General features: G+C 43.8%; 1 protein-coding gene across 2 annotated transcripts in view; it reads right to left on the bottom strand.

Moving 5' to 3' along the window:
• The window catches only part of CAMK1D (calcium/calmodulin dependent protein kinase ID), a 391400-nt gene that overhangs the window by 56855 nt on the left and 315427 nt on the right, over window positions 1-19118 (bottom strand). For both annotated transcript variants that reach the window (XM_053665839.1, XM_037155199.2), the window contains exon 4: window positions 4410-4548. In XM_053665839.1, the coding sequence (XP_053521814.1) occupies window positions 4410-4548 (139 nt within the window). The remainder of the gene's footprint in view (window positions 1-4409; window positions 4549-19118) is intronic.

Below are 19118 nucleotides of genomic sequence, written 5' to 3'. Positions count from 1 at the left end.
CACCTTCTATGCTGTTAAAAAAAAATTCAGTCCTGGCTCGTGTGGCTCAGTGGATTGAGGGCCAGACCTGAGAACCAAGGGGTTGCTGGTTCGATTCCCAGTCGGGGCACATGCCTGGGTTGCGGGACACATGACTAGATTGCAGTAGGGGCGCCCATAAGAGGCAACCACGCATTGATGTTTCTCTCCCTCTCTTTCTCCCCCCTCCTCCTCTCTAAAACTAAAAAAAAAAAAAAAAACTTTAAAAGATAAAAAATATTTTAACTTAAAAATTCAGACACTTGTTAAAGATGCTTAGGAAGACTTTAATCAGGGGGAATACTGCAATGGGGTTTGCAGGAAGGGAAAGAGACTTGCCTCAATGTGAATAAGGACAAGTAGAGATTTACAGTCACAGCCATAGAACAGAGAAAGGAAGTCAGTGAACGAAAAATGACTAAGAGGGAGCACCGGGGCTAAGGGCATTCTGACTATGCTGATTTGCTTTGCTGAAGGCCGGCCAGGGTGGTCAGATAGGGAGGGCGGGGCACCAGGAATCTGACCAGACATCGAGGATGAGGACTGTTGCTAAGTCACTAGGGCTCTTACTATGACTGGACCAAGCGGGCAGAGCCAGTGGACTCAGGAGGAGCCCACGGTTGGGGCCTAGTCAAAGAGAAGGCACCAGGGAACCCAACTCAAGTTTGGTCAAAATCTCCTTTGTCTGACTTTGTCTAAGCGTTTGCCTGCTTTTAGCAAGAATTCCCCTACCCTTGATGCCTCCTCTTAGTAACTTTCCACCCATGACCGCTCACTCTGGGCTACAAGGGTCCCCCCTCCCTTGCTGAATTAGGAGTTCAGTTGGATTCTTTTCCCTGTTGTGACATTGTAATACCCTCTTGCATACAGTCTATTTTTTTAAAATCCTCACCCAAAAATACGTTGATTGATTTTAGTGGGGGGTGGGGAAAGAGAAAGAGAGAATTAACATGAGAGAAACATTTATTGGCATCGATCGGTTGCCTCCTGTAGGCACCCTGACCAGGGATCGAACCCGCAACCTTTTGGTGCACAGGACAATGTTCCAACCAACTGAGCCACCTGGCTGGGGCTCTTGCAGCAGTCTTGAAGAAAGTCTTCCTCACCACGTAACAAGGTTCAGAATAATTTTTTTATCCTTTACCCCAAATAATAACACACCAAAAAATGGCATTTAACAGTCACTGTGAAATTAATTCCATGTATGAGGCAAGAGATCAGAAGAAAATCAATGTATGCTCCCAATGAGTTTTAAAAGAAATAAAATGGCTCAATTGAAATAAGAATAATGCTTGGAAAATGGGGGGAACGATGTACTGTATTTTTCAGACCCCTCCCCCCAATTTGGGAAGAATAACTGCTGTTGAGTTTTGTTTACATTGGGGAAATATTACGTTATTTATGTTATTAAATAGTTTTCACATTTTTTGCTTCAAAAAAATTTCTTTTCTCCTCTAAAACCTAGGTGTGTCTTATGGTCCGAAAAATACGGTAATCAAAAAGTACATGTGGTTTGTGTTTCCTCTGGATGTTTAGGGGTTACCCTTTGGTGAACAGTCAGGATCCACCATGGGTGCAGAGTTGTCTTTTTTCAAGATCCTGATTTATAACTTTTCTTGTCCCTGCACTTCTGCAGCAGCACAGTCAGTGTTCAAGAGATCGCCAAAGGGCCCTGGTCCCATCTTAAACATTCATCCTACAGAAGATTCATTTGGGTCCCTAAAGTGCTCTTTTGAAGGACAATTATCCCTAAGGAGGATTCAATGGACTGCTCATTCACAGTTAAGATCAATACCTTTAATTGGCTCAAGACCAGTAAAGACAGCAAGGCTTTCTGTGGGGAAGGGGGTTACAGGGAAGAAAGTGGGAGAGAGAACAGGCTCAGGGATAATCTGGCCGGAGCCCCAGTGGGCAGTAGGAGGGCTGTGGGAAGGGTGGGGGCAGGGGGAGATCTCGTAATTCTGCCTGGGGTCCTTGGAAACTCAGGGCTCACCTGAAAAACGAGCTACTGTATTTTATGGCATCATTGCACGGCAATCAGTGGCCAATACCTGAGTTAGAAGGTCAATCCCAACCCTTTAATATTCACATGACAATGTTTTAAAAGATCTGAACCAGCACCTCCTGTCAAGTTAATGTTTTAGATTATCAATCATCCTCCTGATCTAACATAATGATTCTCAACTGGGACTATTGCACCCCCCAGGGGACAGGCAGTTGGAGATGCCCAGAGGCATTTTTGATTGTCACAGCCCCAGAAGTGGTCCTGGAATCTGCTGGGCAGAGGCTGAGGGCGCTGCTAACCACTCTGCAGTGCACAGGACAGTCCCACCACAAGAAGCAGTGCAGGTCTGAGTGTCGCTAGTGCGGGGCTGAGACCCCCTACCCTGATCTGAGGAGGCAGTGGTGGACATTTCCTGGCTCAGTCCCTTGTTTTGAAAAAAGAACAACCGACTGTATCTGGTAGCCTCCTGGGTCAAGGAGGCCCAACGATACCTTTCTGGAGGAAGAAGAACAGATATTCAAGTGTGAGGATGGTCAGTACCCCGGGATCATGCCTTAGTTATCAATTAACCTGATCATCTTCTCCATTTCTCTGGCCTAGATAATACAGTTCCCTTTAACTTTTTCAGATGTTTATGAAAATGTAACATCAGTTTCCTTCACATAGACCAACCTCCTTTGTGCTTTGAAAAGAAATCACAAAGAGGTCCTGAAATGGCATGTTCTTTCCCCACAATCATAAGCCTCGTGGGTGACTGTAAAGCTCCACAGGCTGGAGGCTGCAAGTATTTCTCCAAAAGTGTGACGTGGGAGTGAAAAAGAATATCTCCCATGCAGCCAATCTGCCTTCTACAGGGGAAGTAAACATTGCCCTCTGGGAAATGCCAATATATGCTTAGAAATTATTTCTAACCGGCACAGACAACCAGCCCAGCACACCTCATCTCTGTAGTCACCACACTAACTTGCCCGGAGACAGCTGCCAGCTGTGTGCTTGGTGATGGGGAGGGCCTAAGACAGCAGAGGAGGCAGTGCTGAAGGGCCAGCTAAGTCGTCCTCTTTCCTGAGCCCTTACCTCGCCCTCTGAAGGGTGTCCAGGTCATAAAAATTACCTAATTGTGCTCCCAGCCCAAGTCGCCTGTCAAGAAGCCTCCAAAGGGTGGAGGGTAAGGACTTAATCAACATTCCTAAATACTCTCACACAGTAGTTTTTCAGGAGTGGTCCTTCTCAAGCCAACACTAGCCTCACCTGTAATCCCCCTCATAAGTGCAAGGCCTCAGGCCACATGGTTGACCTGCAGAATCAGAACTTCCGGGGTGGGGCCAGCAATCTGTGTTTTCCCAAGCCCTCCAGAGGACTCTGGTGTAGACTAGCATTTGGGAGCCACTGCCCTAGTCAGTGGGAAGTGGTCACATGGAGAGAGGAAAACTTAGTGAGTCCTTATGAAAGGAAAGCTGCACCATTAAAGCCTTGACTCCCGGTACCAGAAAATGGGAGAGGCTGCAATTCCCTTTTCACTCATCTTTAGGATTTATTCTTTCAATTCATTTATAGTCATATATATGGCTTCAATACAGTGTGATCCCGTGTTTATGATAGGAATGGTAGGTAGGTGTGCTGGGGTGGCATTTCTACCTTGACTGGTGCAGTGAGCTCTGGGGGCTGGACCTGGAGCTGCTGCAGAATGAAGCCAGAGCACAGCCTTGGGTCAACGGTGCTAATTGTACTGCTCCTCAAACTGATATGTTCCATATCTACCCTTTGGAATCGACATAGACCCGAAAGAGATACATTTCTAAGGTGCTCAAATATGGCCCAGATTCTTCAATGCTATTGAGCGAAGGGCAAGGACGGCAAATCCTCACAAAGAAAAGATAAGTAAGGAATCACAGGACATTGTAGAAATCTCTAACTGTCGTTTATTTAAGCTAGCTTTCCTGATAACCTTCCATCACTCTTCTCTTTCATCTCTTGCCCTCTGCCCACTCTCTCCTTTTTTTCGTACAGCCTGGTTTGCTGAAACAGCACCAGAATAAGGAGAAGACTGAAGAACTGTAATGGAAAAAGGGGTTTTGTGGTCTTGAACAAAACTACCTTTTAGATAGGCCTGAATGAATACATAACCTGCCTGTTGGTGGCCCTTTGGCTGCATAATGATTATACAATCTCCCAGACAACAGCCAGCCCCATTAATTTTCATCTTCTTTCAAGCTACTTTGGAGTCCCAAAGCCCCAGATGACCAACAGTACACAAATGCCCCCCATTCATTCCACCCATGTCTACATCCAGGCACCCCCATCCCACCTCTGGAGCCAGTCCTCTGGGACAGGTGCATTATGGGTTGAGAGCAGCTGGAAGATGCTGCTGAGTGACAGACAGCCTCACCTTGAGGTCCCTGTGCACGATGCCCATTCTATGGAGATAGTAGACAGCATCCAAGACCTGGCGGATCAGAGTGCTGGCATCTTTCTCTGTATAAAATCCCTTCTCCACTATCCGATCAAACAGCTCTCCACCAGATACACTGTTAAAAAAAAACAAATTAGAAGTTTGAGAGGAGCTGTTAAATTGTTTAGGGAAAACCATTAATAAGGGCTTGCAATGTGACAAAAGACCAAAGTTTTATTTCAAAAATCAATCCATTTTCAGAGTTAGATTTTGCCCCACCTATTTCCCAGAGGCTCTACTGGGGAGGTGTTTCTCTGTTGTGGTGAATCCAAATGCCTGGGGTAAAATAAAGGAACTAGAAGTAAGCCCGGACCCAGAGACTAGCCAGGCTTGACAGGTGTCTTCTGGCCTCTGCCTCCTCGCTTCTGTGACAGTGTGAAGTCAGCACCATCAGGTACAGGGACATGATGCTGGCTGAGATGTCTCCTCTGCACAAGAGAGTATCTATCCTAAAGTGCCCAGGGTGGGGAGTACTGTGGGCAAAGCACTGAGCAGCCAACAGTATGTCTGGGCCGGGGCCAGGGGTGGGTCACCTGAGTTAAGCTCCTAACATGCCGAGTGTGTGAGCATCCCTTGAGTCTTTAAAGCTCAGTCTTTTTATCTGTGAAACAAGGGGGTTAGGGGATTTTGCTGTGTATTATGCACACCCATGCTTTTGACCCAAACTTTCAAAAAATCTTTCATTTTAATTTTTTAATTCAATTTTTATTCATTTATATTTAGATACTTGTTTTCGGTATTATAAAGGAATTTTAGCATTTATTTTTTAACATACTATGGTACAAGAAACTTTATGTAACAAATAATTACAAAACACAAGAACAGACACATGGTATTTTAGGCACTACCCATGTATGACGGGCATCTTATTTTTCCCTAAGAAATTTGGGCAAAAAGTACCCATTATACGTGGCAAAATACGGAAATCTAGTTGACCATTTCCCACACAGGTTAGGGGGATATTCTTGGAGGCACCGGAACCTGAAAGCTACACGCACTTTAAAAAAATAAAGGGGACTTTCGGTCAAGATGGATGCATAGGTAGACGCTCTTTGCCTCCTGGCCCAACCACAAGAAGAATCACAACTAACCTCAAAACAAAAAACACCCAGAACTGGCAGAAAATAGAACTGTAAGGAATTCCAACAAGTAAGGAGTTAAAGTAGCCGCATTCATCCAGATGCGGGGGTGGGGGGGGGGAGATGGGGAGCCAAGGAGAGAGGATGCAGCGTGGGGAGCAAGACGGTGGTGGTAGAACAGCGGTCTCATGCTCAAGTGTGGTGGCTAAAAGTCGGGAGGGACACCTTGGGAGCGAGCAATCCCAGCCCTAGGCTGGACTGTGCAGCCCAGGTTTCCAGCTCCAGGAAGATAAAGCCTCACAACTTCTGGTTGTAAAATCCAGCAGGGGTTGGGGTGGCAGAAGAAATTGCTGGTTTCTCAGGAGAGTCTGTTTAAAGGACCTGCGCAGTCCTAGAACGTCCACAAACCCACCCACTCTGGGAATCATCACCAGAACAGCAATGAGAGGGGTGCCACTTGCATACGGGAAGTGGGTGAAGTAACTGGAAATGGAGTGAGTGCCAGGCAAGCTTCCAGAGGCCAGGCAGCAGCACTGTCCCCTCTCTGATCCCTCCCCTGGCATGGTGCCACAAAGCAGTGAAGTGGGTTGCCCTGCCCTTGTGAATACCCAAGGCTGTGCCCCTTACAATTTAACTGGTGCAATAAAACAGGGAGTCACACCAGCTCTAACAAACACAAGGAGGCTGCCAAGTTGGGAAGACAAAGAAACATGGCCCAAGTGAAAGAACAGAACCAAACACCAGAAAAGGAACTAAGCAAAAGAGAGATAGCTGCCTTATCAGATGTAGCATTCAAAACACTGGTGATAAGGAAGCTCTGAGAACTCACTGAGTACTGCAAAACCATGAGGGAAGGAATGAAGGTTACACTAAGTGAAACAAGGACAAATCTGCAGGTACCAACAGTGAAGGGAAGGAAGCCAGGATTCAAATCAATGATATGGAACAAATTGAAAGAAATAAACATTTTATCAGAACAGAATGAAGAAACAAGAATTAAAAAAAAACAAAAACAAAAACGAGGAGCCCTGGCTGGTGTAGCTCAGTGGATTGAGCATGTGCCTGCAAACCAAAAGGTCACTGGTTTGATTTCCAGTCAGGGCACACGCCTGGGTTGCCAGTCAGGCTCCCAGTAGGGGATGTGTGAGAGGTAAGCACACATTGATGCTTCTTTCCCTCTCTTTCTCCCTCCCTTCCCCTCTGTCTATAAAAATAAATAAAATATTTTTTAAAAATGAGGAGAGTAGAAGAAGAGTCTGGGACATCTTCAAAAGTGCCACATCTGAATCATGGGAGTGCCAGAAGGAGGGGGGAAGAACAAGAAATTGAAAACTTATTTGAAAAAAACCATAAAGAAAACTTTCCTAATTTGGCAAAGGAAACAGACATACAAGTCCAGGAAGCAGAGTCCCAAACAAGTTTGGACCCAAAGAGGACCACACCAAAATAGATCATAATGAAAATGCCAATGGTTAAAGATAAACAGAGAATCTTCAAAGCAGCAAGAGAAAACAAGTTAGTTACCTACAGGGGAGCTCCCATAAGACTGTTAGCTGACTTCTTGAAAGGAACTTTGCAGGCAAGAAGGGACTGACAAGAAGTATTCAAAGTGATGAAAAGCAAGGACCTACAACCAAGATTACTCTATCCAGCAAAGCTATCATTTAGAATGGAAGGGCAGATGAAGTGATTCCCAGACAAGTAAAGTCAAAGGGATTCACTATCACCAAGCCATTATTACATGAAATGTTAAAGGGGCTTATTTAAGATAAAAAGATCAAAATTATAAACATTAAAATGACAACAAACTCACAATTATCAACAATTAAATCTAAAAAACAAAAACAAAAACAAATTAGCAAACAGCCGCAACAGGAACACAATCAGAGACGGAGATCATCTGGAGGCTTATCAGCTGGGAGGAGGAAGGGGAAAAATGGGGGAAAAGGTACAGGGAATAAGAAGCATAAATGGTAGGTACAAAACAGATAGGGCAAGGTTAAGAATAGTGTAGGAAATGGAGAAGCCAAAGAACTTACATGTATGACCCATGGACATGAACTAAGGGGGTGGGGAAATGCTGGTGGGAGGGTGGTATTGAGTGGGGGGCGGCAAAGGGGGAAAAATTGAGACAACTATAATAGCATAATCAATAAAATATACTTTAAAAAAGACACATAGAAACTAACACTATTACATTGCATTGTTTGGGTTTTGGTGACAATATTTAATTTTAATTTGCTCTGAATTTCCAATTGCATTAATTTTTTTGGTCATAATTATCAAAAAGAGGCATGGACAAAGAAAGGCCTTTTTGGAAAAGGACAGAAAGCCTGGTGAACAGTCGGCACAGACCCTCTCATTTTGATATTTGGTACTACTCTGAGTTTAACAAAGTAACAGAAGTGTACAATTTCGAGGAGAAACAAGTGAACTAACAAGGCAGGTTTCCAAGCCTTAGAATACACTTCTCTAAGAAAACAGTGCTTCTTTCAAATAATTAAGCCACTGTGGAAATTAGCTTCAAGGGATATATTAACACTATTTTTTCTATAAAAAAATTTTTTTCCAAAAACAAAATAAAAAAGAGATTTAGTAAAATATTAAAAATATAAAAGTTTCATAAACTTTTACAGCCTTAACCGAGTAAAAGGTGTGCTCTGGCAGTAACACCCACAAGTTTACAAACACACAGGCTATGATTTGTCTTTTGCAAGTCATGGCCATTAGCACGCAGTAACTAAACCACTGATCATTTCTTTTCATAAAGCCAATAAAGAAAACACAGTCGCCGCTGTAAAAGACCTACGTGTTGCTATGTGTCATTCCAAGCAATACTGCGCTTGGATAATGTCTTGTTTCCAAAACAAACTGAGCAATCTAGATAAGGAAGGGAAGATGCTTAGGAGAAATAAAAAGCAATTCAAAGAGTGAAAAGAAATCAAAACAACTGGGCAGAGACCACGTTTTGATGACCATGTTTTGATGATCCCATTTTAGGTAAGCAAACCCCCAAAACTTCCCCTCTCAGCAACCGATACCAAGGATACCAAGTTCCCGCCAGTCTTCATTTTTTTTAGAACCTTCTTCCAATGAGTTTCAATGTCTGAAACTCTGCAGAGCTGGAGGAAGCAGGACAGGAGATGTACTGCTGCCAGCGGCAGGGTGACCAGATACATTCACTTGACTCAATCACTTATTTGGCCATTCATTGAACATTTATAGGTGCCCATTTTTTGCCTGCTACTGTGCGTGGTTGGTGTCAATCCAGGCAGCATTAGCTATGAAGGAGGGAACTCTGTTTTGATCACGTCCCTCCTCATCCTCTACCATCAGCCCACCCTCCAAAAATGAATGGCCTGTCTTGCTAGTGTTCCAGTGCTTCTGCACCACTAGTCTGCCTGCTGCGCACACCCTCTGCTCTGAAGGCTGCTGGAGGACCTCAGGGAAGATTGCTCAGGATTTCCCCACCCCCAACCCCTAGCCTTAGTACTACCCACACGACCCACATGGCCAGATCCCTCTCTCAACACTGATCTTTCCTGCTTCCCATTCTCCCAAAGTCCCCTCTTCTGCTCTGGGATATATAAGGTGTTAATAGATTCTATTGAATAATAATAGTTGCCCTGCAGCAGGGCAGCGATGTGGTTAGGAATTAAAGCTTCAGAGTTGAGGTGTAAGATACTGTTCTAGCATGTATTGTCACCGAGTCCCAGTTGCACATTTGGTATTTCCCTTATTAACTTCAAATTGCATACGGTCTTTATTTTTCTGAACACTGCTCAGAAAGAATTTGGTTTCCTTAGAAACCAAGGCACAGGGGAAATGTTTAAAAACTTGCCAATAAAAAAATGTGATAATACTAATAAAAATACCTTATTTTGCAAATCACTGTATACTTTTCAAAATCCTCTTCAGCATACATTTCAAAGACCTGAATGTTTAAATTCCCCTGTGTCTATATGTTAAAGCCCTAACCCCAAAAATGATGGTATTTGGAGGTGGGGGCCATTGGGAGGTGTTTAGGTTTAGAAGTCATGATAGTAAGGTTCCCACGACAGGGTTAGTCAGTGACCTTGTAAGAAAAGGAAGAGAGACCAGTGCTCTTTCTCTACGATGTGAAGACACCATAACAAGGTGGCTGGCTGTTCACAAGCCCGGAAGAGCCTTTAACAGGAACCAAATCTGCCAGCAGTTTGATCTGGGGCTTCCCAGACTCCAGAATGGTGAGAAACCTGCTTCCACTGTTTAAGGCACACAGGCTCTGACATTGCGTTACGGCAGCCTTTGCTGACTAGACAACCACTCATTTCAAAACCACTAGAGAACAACCAGAATCCCAGAATCTCTAATGGGGAAGTAAATTTAGAAGTGCGGCGAGGGCCATGTCTCATTTTCAGGCTTGGAGACCATGGTTAGGTTGTTTGGTTGGCTGCTGATCTGACAGATAGTCAGATATCCTTTTATTGCAAGCTTCCCATTTGCATAGAGTTCTCCAGTTCAAAAAGCAATCTATCAATTCAATGCAATTCCTATCAATTTTCCAGTGATGCATTTCACAGAACTAGAACAAATGTCTGAAATATTTATATGGGACCACCAAAGGCCCCACATAGCAACGGTAATCCTGAGAAAGAACAAAGTCGGAGAGATCATGCTATCTGATATCAGACTATACTATAAGCCCATAGTAATCAAAATAGCATGGTTCTGGCATAAAAAAACAGACACACAGATCAATGGAACAGGGTAGAGAGCCCAGAAATAAACCCACACCTTTATAGTCCATTAATATTTGATAGAGGAAGCAAGTACATACAATGGGCTAAAGATAGTTTATTCAATAAATGGTGTTGGAAAAATTGGGCAGATGCATGCAAAAAAAGTGAAACTAGACCAGCTTCTTACAGCACAGACAAGAGAAAATTCAAAATGGATCAAAGATTTAAATGTTAGACCTGAAACCAGAAAAATCCTAGAAGAAAACATAGGCAGCAACATCTAAGACATTGCTTGTGGCAATTTGTTATCAGATGTATCTCCCCAGGCAAGGGAAACAAAAGAAAAAAATAAACAAATAAGACTATATCAAACTAAAAAGTTTTTGCACAGCAGAGGAAAACATCAATAAAAAGACAACCACAGAATGGGAGAACATATTTGCCCATACATCTGATAAAGGGTTAATATCCAAAATTTATAAAGTACTTACAAAACTCAGCACCAACCCCCCCCCCCCACAAACAACCCAATTAAAAAATGGGCAAAGGACCTAGAAGGACACTTCTCCAAAGAGGACATACAGATGGCCAATAGACATATGAAAAGATGTTCAATGTCACTAATCATCAGACAGATGCAAATTAAAGCCATGATGAGATATCATCTCACACCTGTCAGAATGGTCATCATCAGTATACCAACAAACACCAAGTGCTGGTAAGCATGTGGAAAAGGGGAACCCTTTACAGTTGTTGGTGGGAATGCAGACTGGTGTAGACATTGTGGGAAGCAGTGTGGAGATATCTCCAAAAATTAAAAAATGGATCTGCCTTTTGACTCAGTGATCTCACTTCTAGGAATTTATCCAAAGGAACCCAAAACACTAATTTGAAAGAACATAAGCACCCCTATGTTCACTGCAGCATTATTCACAATCGCCAAGATATGGAAGCAGCCCAAGTGTCCATCAGTAGATGAGTGGATAAAACAACTATGGGACATTACACAATGGAATAGTACTTGGCTATAAAAAAAAAGAAGATAATTTTACCCTTTGCAACAGTACAGATGGACCTGGAGAACATTATGCTAACTGAAATAAGCCAGTCAGAGAAAGACAAATACCATATGATTTCACTCATATGTGGAATCTAATGAACAAACTGAACTAACAAGTAAAACAGAGACAGACTCATGGATGGACAGCAGATGACAGCTAGCATGGGCCAGGGAGAGGGGGGAGGTTAGAGAGTGGAGGGATTGAGCAAAAAGGAAAAAGGACTCATGGACATGGACATGGACAACAGTGTGGTTGGTGATTGCTGGGGGGCGGGTGGGTATAAGGGGATGACATAGTAATGGATCAAAACACAATAAAGATTAAATTTTAAATAGTGCAAAGTATCAGGATACAGTTAAAAGGATCAGGGGTCTGGTGACTGGGAAAAAGTAGAACTGTAATAATAGATCAAGAATTCAAATGAATGAACATAGCTACTGGGAAAGGGGATCAGCTGTGGGAGATGAAGATGTAGAGATAAACCAGCTACCGAAGAGTAAGGGGGGAGACAGGGAGATGACTCAAAAAATCTCTATTCTTCTCAATTCAAACTTTGACACTGATTTGGAACAACCTGCCTTTGCATGGAACTTCGGTTTTCTCAGTCTCTGATCGTCCTTACCTATTACAGTTACCGCTATCACATGGTGCCCACATTGTACACAATTTGAAAGTTTCACGTAATAATCTCAGTAAAATTTCATTTTATTTGAAAACTTTGCAGTTACTCAAGTCACTTCGAATTAAAGAGTAATTGTGAAGAAACGGTTTCACAGTTGCTGCATCCAGTGAACTGCAAGTACAACTGCTGTACAACTTTGTCAGTGCACTGTGCACACTTGTTAGCGTGGGGCACACCGTCTGTCTGTGCGTGCACTTGCACGTGCCCATCCAGTTTCGGTAGGTATTACCTGCTCACTTTAAAATGTGCTGCCAAGTATAACTTAAAAGGTTTTATGTCTTCTACAAATATCATCCACACGTTCACTAAAAGACAGGCCTTGTGCCAGTGAAGAAAACTGCCCTCCAAAAAATCTGTTTCTCTAGAAGTAGCTACAATAAGATAAAATGAAAAAGGCTGAAGGGAGCCAGCATATGTCACCCAAAATATGCCTCTTTGACATAAAGATTATTCTGAGCTGAAGGCAATTAAGAAGCATAAAACGCTCCCCCTTTTCTCTCTAAAGGCAAAAAATAAATTCCCATCTCATTGGAGACAAGACTTTTTACCAATGCAGAGAAACTGGCAAACACACCTTGTGAGCTCGGCCTTATCTCCCGAGTTACTTCTTCACCATTTGCTGCCCCTCCTCCAAACCCCTTTGTCTCGTCAGCTCTTCAGACCTGTATTGTTAGTCTGTAAGGTGTGAGAGCGGCCTGCTCAAGTCACTGCCTCGAGTCTTCATTCTCTTGTGAGGGCTCCCAAGTACATGTAAAAATTCAATATCATGTGTATACGTTTTTCCTGTTAATCTGTCTTTGTCAGTTTTTCAGACCCAGCCAGGGACCCTAAGAGGATCAAGGAAAACGTTTCCCTCTCCTACAAGGCCAAACTGTACAGTACTATGCTGTCAATTGCACACAGAATAATCTGAGACTTATTAGCAGTGAGGCTGGGAGAATAAAAAAAAGCAGTGTCACGGCAAGTATGCCTTGAAACTCACAAAAGCTGTCACATAACTGGCAGCAAACGAGTAACAGAGCCGGTGACATGAGTACAAGAGTAATGTGGTCTTCATGTGGCCCAGAGCTAAGCTGGTTATAAATGTGTTGCTGAGAAACATCTCCCCTATTTACATTTATTTATTCTCAAGCGGGGGAATAAATAAATATGCAGGTTGTGATTAAGAGAGGTTACAAACAAAGCATTTTTCAAGTGTGACACTTCAAAGCCCAGATGATATGTGCATTCTTCCACTCAGCCTAGAGAGGATCTATCTTCTCAGTCTTTCCCTCAGTCAAGTCCAACTTGGCAGCCCGGGGACCTGCCTCCTCCCACACAGGGCGGTCAGTCGCCTGCCTGTCTCCCCCGCCCCCACCCCTCAATCCTCACTACTCCATTTGGCTCAGGCACCTTGCACACCCGGCTTCTAGGGGGACCCCCCCATCCACTGTGGGAAGATTAAAGATTTATTTCATGCAACCTCTGTCTTCAATATTTTCCTCCTTTAATAAATCCTACTTTAATAATAAAAATATCTTTATTCTTAGAACTCAGTTTCACAATATCTTCCAGGGCTCAATCTGTTCAGAAATTTCCAAAATACAAACACATGCCTCTCACTGTCATGGACCAGATCAATTTAACTCTTTGTCCTGCATTATGCTTTGCTCCTGGCTATTTTGCCTTCTCAGTATCTGGAGTGTTCTGGACTGAATTGTGCCCCTCCCCAGTTTTGTATGTTGAAACCATAACCCTCCAGGACACCTCACAAGGTGACTGTATTTGGAGATACAGCCCTTCAATGAGGTCATATGGCTCCAATATGACTAGTGTCTTTATGAGAGAGACACATGCACACAGGGATGCATGCACACAGAGGAAAGACCATGTGAGACATAGTGACAAGGAAACCAAACCTTCTGACACTTTCCAGTGGCCAGAATGGTGAGAAAATAAATGTCTGTTGTTTAATATCCCCAGAGTGAGGTATTTGGTTACGGAAGCCCTAGCAGAGGACTATTCGGGGCAACACAGAATACCACACGTATTCATGCAGTGTATCTTTGAACGTGCCTTCTCTTCTTATGTATATGTTGAGGTTTATTGGAAGAAAACTTTTTTTTAAATTTTTTTGTTGATTATGCTGTTACAGTTGTTCTATTCCCCCTTTCATTCCCCTCCACCCTGCACCCCCCCATTCCCACCATTACCCCCCTTTAGTTTATGACCATGTGTCTCAAGTCCTTTAGGTTCTGTATTTCCCCTACTATTCTTGCCCCCCCCATCTATTTTCTATCTACTGTCTATGCTACTTATTTTCTGTACCTTCTCCCCTCTTCTCCTTCTCCCACTCCCCTGTTGCTAACCCTCCTTGAGATCTTCATTTCTATGTTTCCACTCCTGATCTAGCTGTCCTTTTAGTTTGCTTTCATTTTAGGTGTGGTTGTTAATAACTGTGAGTTTGTTGTCCTTTCACTGTTCATGTTTCTTTAACTTCTTTTTCTTAGAGTTTATGTGCACAGTATGATTTTTTAAATTTTTCAAATCATCAAATAATCTATCAAGCCAGACAATCTGGTGTCCTTGTTCCAAGGGGCCCACAGCTGGAGCGGGGAGGACTTACTAAGACGCACTGAGAAGCTGTGTAAACAGTACACAGCTCCAATACTGGGGGTCGGGCAGTGAGGTGGCTGGGGGACCACAGGAAGACAAACAGCCGTGGTCCAGTGGACAGGGCAGGAGGAAATGGGTATGAACTATCGACAAAGCAGTATTTAGTCAAGTGGGGAAAAGCCCAATGGCAAGAAAGGTCTAGGAACCTGAATGATCATGAAAGGAGCTTTTGGTAAACTGCCTCTCTTCAGAGACATGCAGCCAAGGAAAAAGACCAGAGAGCACCTTCATTCTATAAGCCCACTGCCTGGCCTGCAGCATTAGTCTGCATTTGGGGGCCACAAAAGAAGCTCAGGTTGACAATCGAGATCACCAGGGACTAATCACTTGCCAAACTGGGACCCCAGATGGTTGACCACAGGGCACTGAAGAAGGGAGAAATAAGTGGTTAGGGGAGGCCTCCTGAATAGGTGCCTTAACTTCCTTTGTGTCTAGCACAGTCCTCACTGGATTACAGAAAGATGTCAGCTGAGCCCCTGAAGGAAGTTGGATGTGAGATAGGAGTTAAGAGGAAGAACATGACAGGCAGGGAGAGGAGATGAAAGCAGAAATGGACAAGGTAGGCAAAGAAGCTTGATGGATCTGGAAAATGCAACCGGTGAGGTCAGATCCTGAAGGGTTACAAAAACCAAGCAGTGGAGCATGAATGGGCTGCATCAGATGACGGTAAATTCTAAGCTGTTTGGTATCTAAGGTAACCCATTTCTGAAAGAGAGGCTACTGAGAGTGTTGCCATTGGTGTATGTGGATGGCAGATGAGAGACATCTAGGAACAAGGTCACTTCCATGGTGTCAATGTGTCTTCCAAAGAAGGTCTGTAGCTGCCATCCTAGAGGCCCACTGCTCTTATATTCTCAGTCCTGCAGATTTCGCGACGCCCTTAGGTGTGCTCAAAAAGCAAATTCATCCCAACGAAACTGTGGGCGTGCTCTGTGGCGTGCACGGACTCCCACCACCCAGGCAACAACCTTCACTGTTCTGGTGCAGCTTCAGCGATTCCTGAGAACCATCTTCTTCTCTGGCTGCTTTCCAATTGCACCCCTTCACTTCCCAGCCAGTCACCCCTCCAGCATGGCCAGGAAAAGGGTGGCTAGAGCCAAAGGGATGGATAAGAAAGAACTGAAGGCTTTAGTTTTGTTTGGGAAACTTGCTTGCTGAGACTCTGATAAAGAAATGTTACTTTTGCTTTACTCATGAGAAAAGGGCTAAAGAAGTTGTGAAGAAATAATTAACATGGTCACTATTTAAAAAAAAAATAGATAATTTCTTCCCACTCAAAGCACTTGCTTACAGTCCAAAAAATAATTACAGATAATTTTGTTTTTTGTTTTGCAAGAGGACAAAACATATCTTATTCATAGAGAACCCCTGATATTTATGACTTACATTCCAGTGGGGGAGGAAGAGAGGGAAACAAACAGGTAAGTGTGGAATTCTCCTGAATTCTAAGTGCCATGCAAAGAACTTGAGATAGACAGGTACCTGGTGCAGCCACTTTGAATGGGCTCCAGGAGGGCCCCTAGGATGATAAGAAAGAGCCAAGCAATGATTGGGGGGAAGAGCTTCTGAGAAAAGGGGTGAGCTTGTGCTAAGACCCCAAGGACAGCACAGAACTTAGGGTATTTGGGGACCATAAAGGTCTGAATGACTGGAGTTTGCTGGGCAATGGGAGAACGGTTGCCAGAAGGGAAGGCCCAGATCAAGCAGGGCCGCATGCTGTGGACTGAATGGTTGTGTCTCCCCAAAATTCTTACATTGAAATGGCATTTCGAGGTTGGGGCTTGGGAGGTAAGTAATTATGTTGTGAGGGTGGGGCCCTCATAAATGAGATTAGCACGCTTATAAGAAGAGGCCAGAGAGCTAGCTTGCCCTCTCTCTGCCACGTGAGGACACAGTGAGAAGCTGGCCGTCTGCAACCTGGAAGAGAGCGCTCACCAGAACCCAACCACGCTCGCACCCTGGTCTGGGACTTGCAGGCTCCAGAACTGAGAACGATAAATTTCTGTTGTTCATAAGCAGCCTGATTTATGTTATTAATTACTTTGTGTCATGTAAACTAAGTCTCTAACAGGACAGGCTTATCCTACATTTGATAAGAATTCATTGGAGGGTTTTCAGTCAGAGGACAGGCAAATATTCTTTAAAGACCACTCTTGCTGCATGTGGAGGAGGCATTGTAGGGGCAAGAACAGAAGCAGGCAGACTGCTGAGGAGACACTGATCCAGGTGACAGAGGACGGCGGCTCAGCCTGGGAGTACTAGAGTCAGAGAGAAGTGGACAGACATGAGGTGTGTTTCAGAGACTCAGTAGACAAGATGAAGCTGGTAAGGGGCACAGGGGAGGGAGATGAGTCAAGATTGTCTCCTAGATTTGGGATTTGAGAAAGCGGTAGATGGTGGTGCCATTATTTGACAGGGAGACCCTGGAAAAAGAATAGGTTTGGAGGGATGGAAACGACCAGGCCAGCAGTGACCACCAGAACTTCCTGCAATGATGAAGATGCTCTTTATCTGCAATGTCCTGTGTGGTAGCCACTAGTCACACGGTGCTATTGTGCACCTGAAATGTACTGAGTACAACTGAAGAACTGCTTTTAAATTGTATTTAATTGGGATTAATGTAAGCAGCCACATTGGATAGCATAGCTCTGGAGTCTTGGATAGAATCTGTGAAGTCTGGGATGCCTATTAGATGGAGGCGTCAAGCAGGTAGCCGTATATATAAGCTGGAAGTTCAGGGGAAAGATCAGGGCTAGGGTTCAGAATGAGCAAGTCGGCAGCATGTACATGGTATTTAAAACCAAGAGGTTACATGTGATCAACCAGTGAGCGAGTGCAGCTGGATACGAGGCAAGCATCTGAGTGCTCAGAATGCCAACACACTCAGGCAACGAAGGACCCACATAGGACTGCACAGAGAGGCAGGAAGTGAAGGAGGAGAGTATGGTGCCATGGAAATCAGGGAAGAAGCCTTGGCGAACGCTGACAAATGCCACTGAGAGAGCAAATAAGATGACGAAAGAGAAATGTCCATCACATTGCCAAGATGAAGGCCGGGGCTAGGAGGCGGAGATCTGAGAGTCACTGGCATATGAGATGACATCTAGACCTTGGGACAAGGGATGTCTGAGGGCACAGAGAAGAGAAGGGTGACCAGGTTTGAGGTACATGAGCCTATTTTTCTCATCTATATAAGGGGAAATTACACCTGCTTTAAGAATTACATGAGACAATGAAAGGAAAATCCCTGGGCAGCCTCTTGGCACGCTTTAGTGTTGTATAAATGTCGGCTCCCTTCTCCCTCTTCTGCAGGGCAACTCAGAGGCGGGAGTGAACCACTGACTGACAAGGGACAGGTGTAACAGTGCTGCTAAGAACCTGTCTGTTGCAAGGAGAGGAGGGTGACCCAGTTTGACACATGGCTTCTGGTTCTCCAGACAGAATAACCCCTGCTCTTCTCACTGCTTGCCACAAACAGGCCGGGGGTTTGTGAAGCTATTCCTGGATTAGGATGGAAATTTGTGAAAATTTCAGCCATATTACATGATTGCACAATTTAGTGTTGTGACTTCAGCAATGAATAGCTATCTTTCTATATATAAACTAATAAAATGAGGACTTGCAAGGTGAGGGTCACAATGCTCTCAACCTAGTACGGCACATTTTCTAAGTTGCTCCAGGTTAATGAAGTACTAACTGACATGCCTTCACTCCAAAGACTGACCTGATCATAGAACACAGACAGCACGAGCTGAAATGATAACCAATGTTCTTGAATGCACAAAAGTATAATTTTTGGAAATATTCTGTAATAAAGTGTTTGACTATTACATGTCAGCCTTCCCACAATTAGATTCAATAAGAAAGATTTACTTGGCAACACATTTTTCTATTAAAATTTTCCTAATATTAAAATAATTTAGCCCTGGCTGGTGTAGCTCAGGGGATTGAACACAGGCCTGCGAACCAGAGGATCGCAGTTTGATTCCCAGTCAGGGCATATTCCTGGGTTGCAGGCCAGTTCCCAGCAGGGGATGCACGAAAGGCAACCATACATTGATGTTTTTCTCCCTCTCTCCTTCCCCTCTAAAGATAAATTAATAAATAAAATATTTTTAAAAATAATAATTTTTCATTCTTTGAGTAGGTAATGACCAAAAGAGCTAGGAGATGGCTCTGAAATAGGTCTCAGAACACAGCCTGGCCACAGACAAGGCACATTATCAGTAATCCTAGAGAGAACTGCCAGTTGGCTATAAGCACATCTTCCTCTGTGTTGGATCAGTGACTACATTCAAAACTAATGAGGACAATTATGCAATTTCACATATGCTCGAAGATTCAATATCTGAAGACAACTTGAAGGGTCCCAGTTTTATGAATTCCTTTTTGTTTGTCCATTAGATGTGCTTACATGGAAGTTCATTACATGTATCTACATTTGTTCT

Source organism: Artibeus jamaicensis, unplaced genomic scaffold (genome assembly GCF_021234435.1).
Source record: "Artibeus jamaicensis isolate MK-2021 breed Jamaican fruit bat unplaced genomic scaffold, CSHL_Jam_final contig_426, whole genome shotgun sequence".
Taxonomy (NCBI): domain Eukaryota; kingdom Metazoa; phylum Chordata; class Mammalia; order Chiroptera; family Phyllostomidae; genus Artibeus; species Artibeus jamaicensis.
The sequence above is the reverse complement of the archived record's forward strand: the minus strand, read 5'-3'. Positions and strand labels throughout refer to the sequence as shown.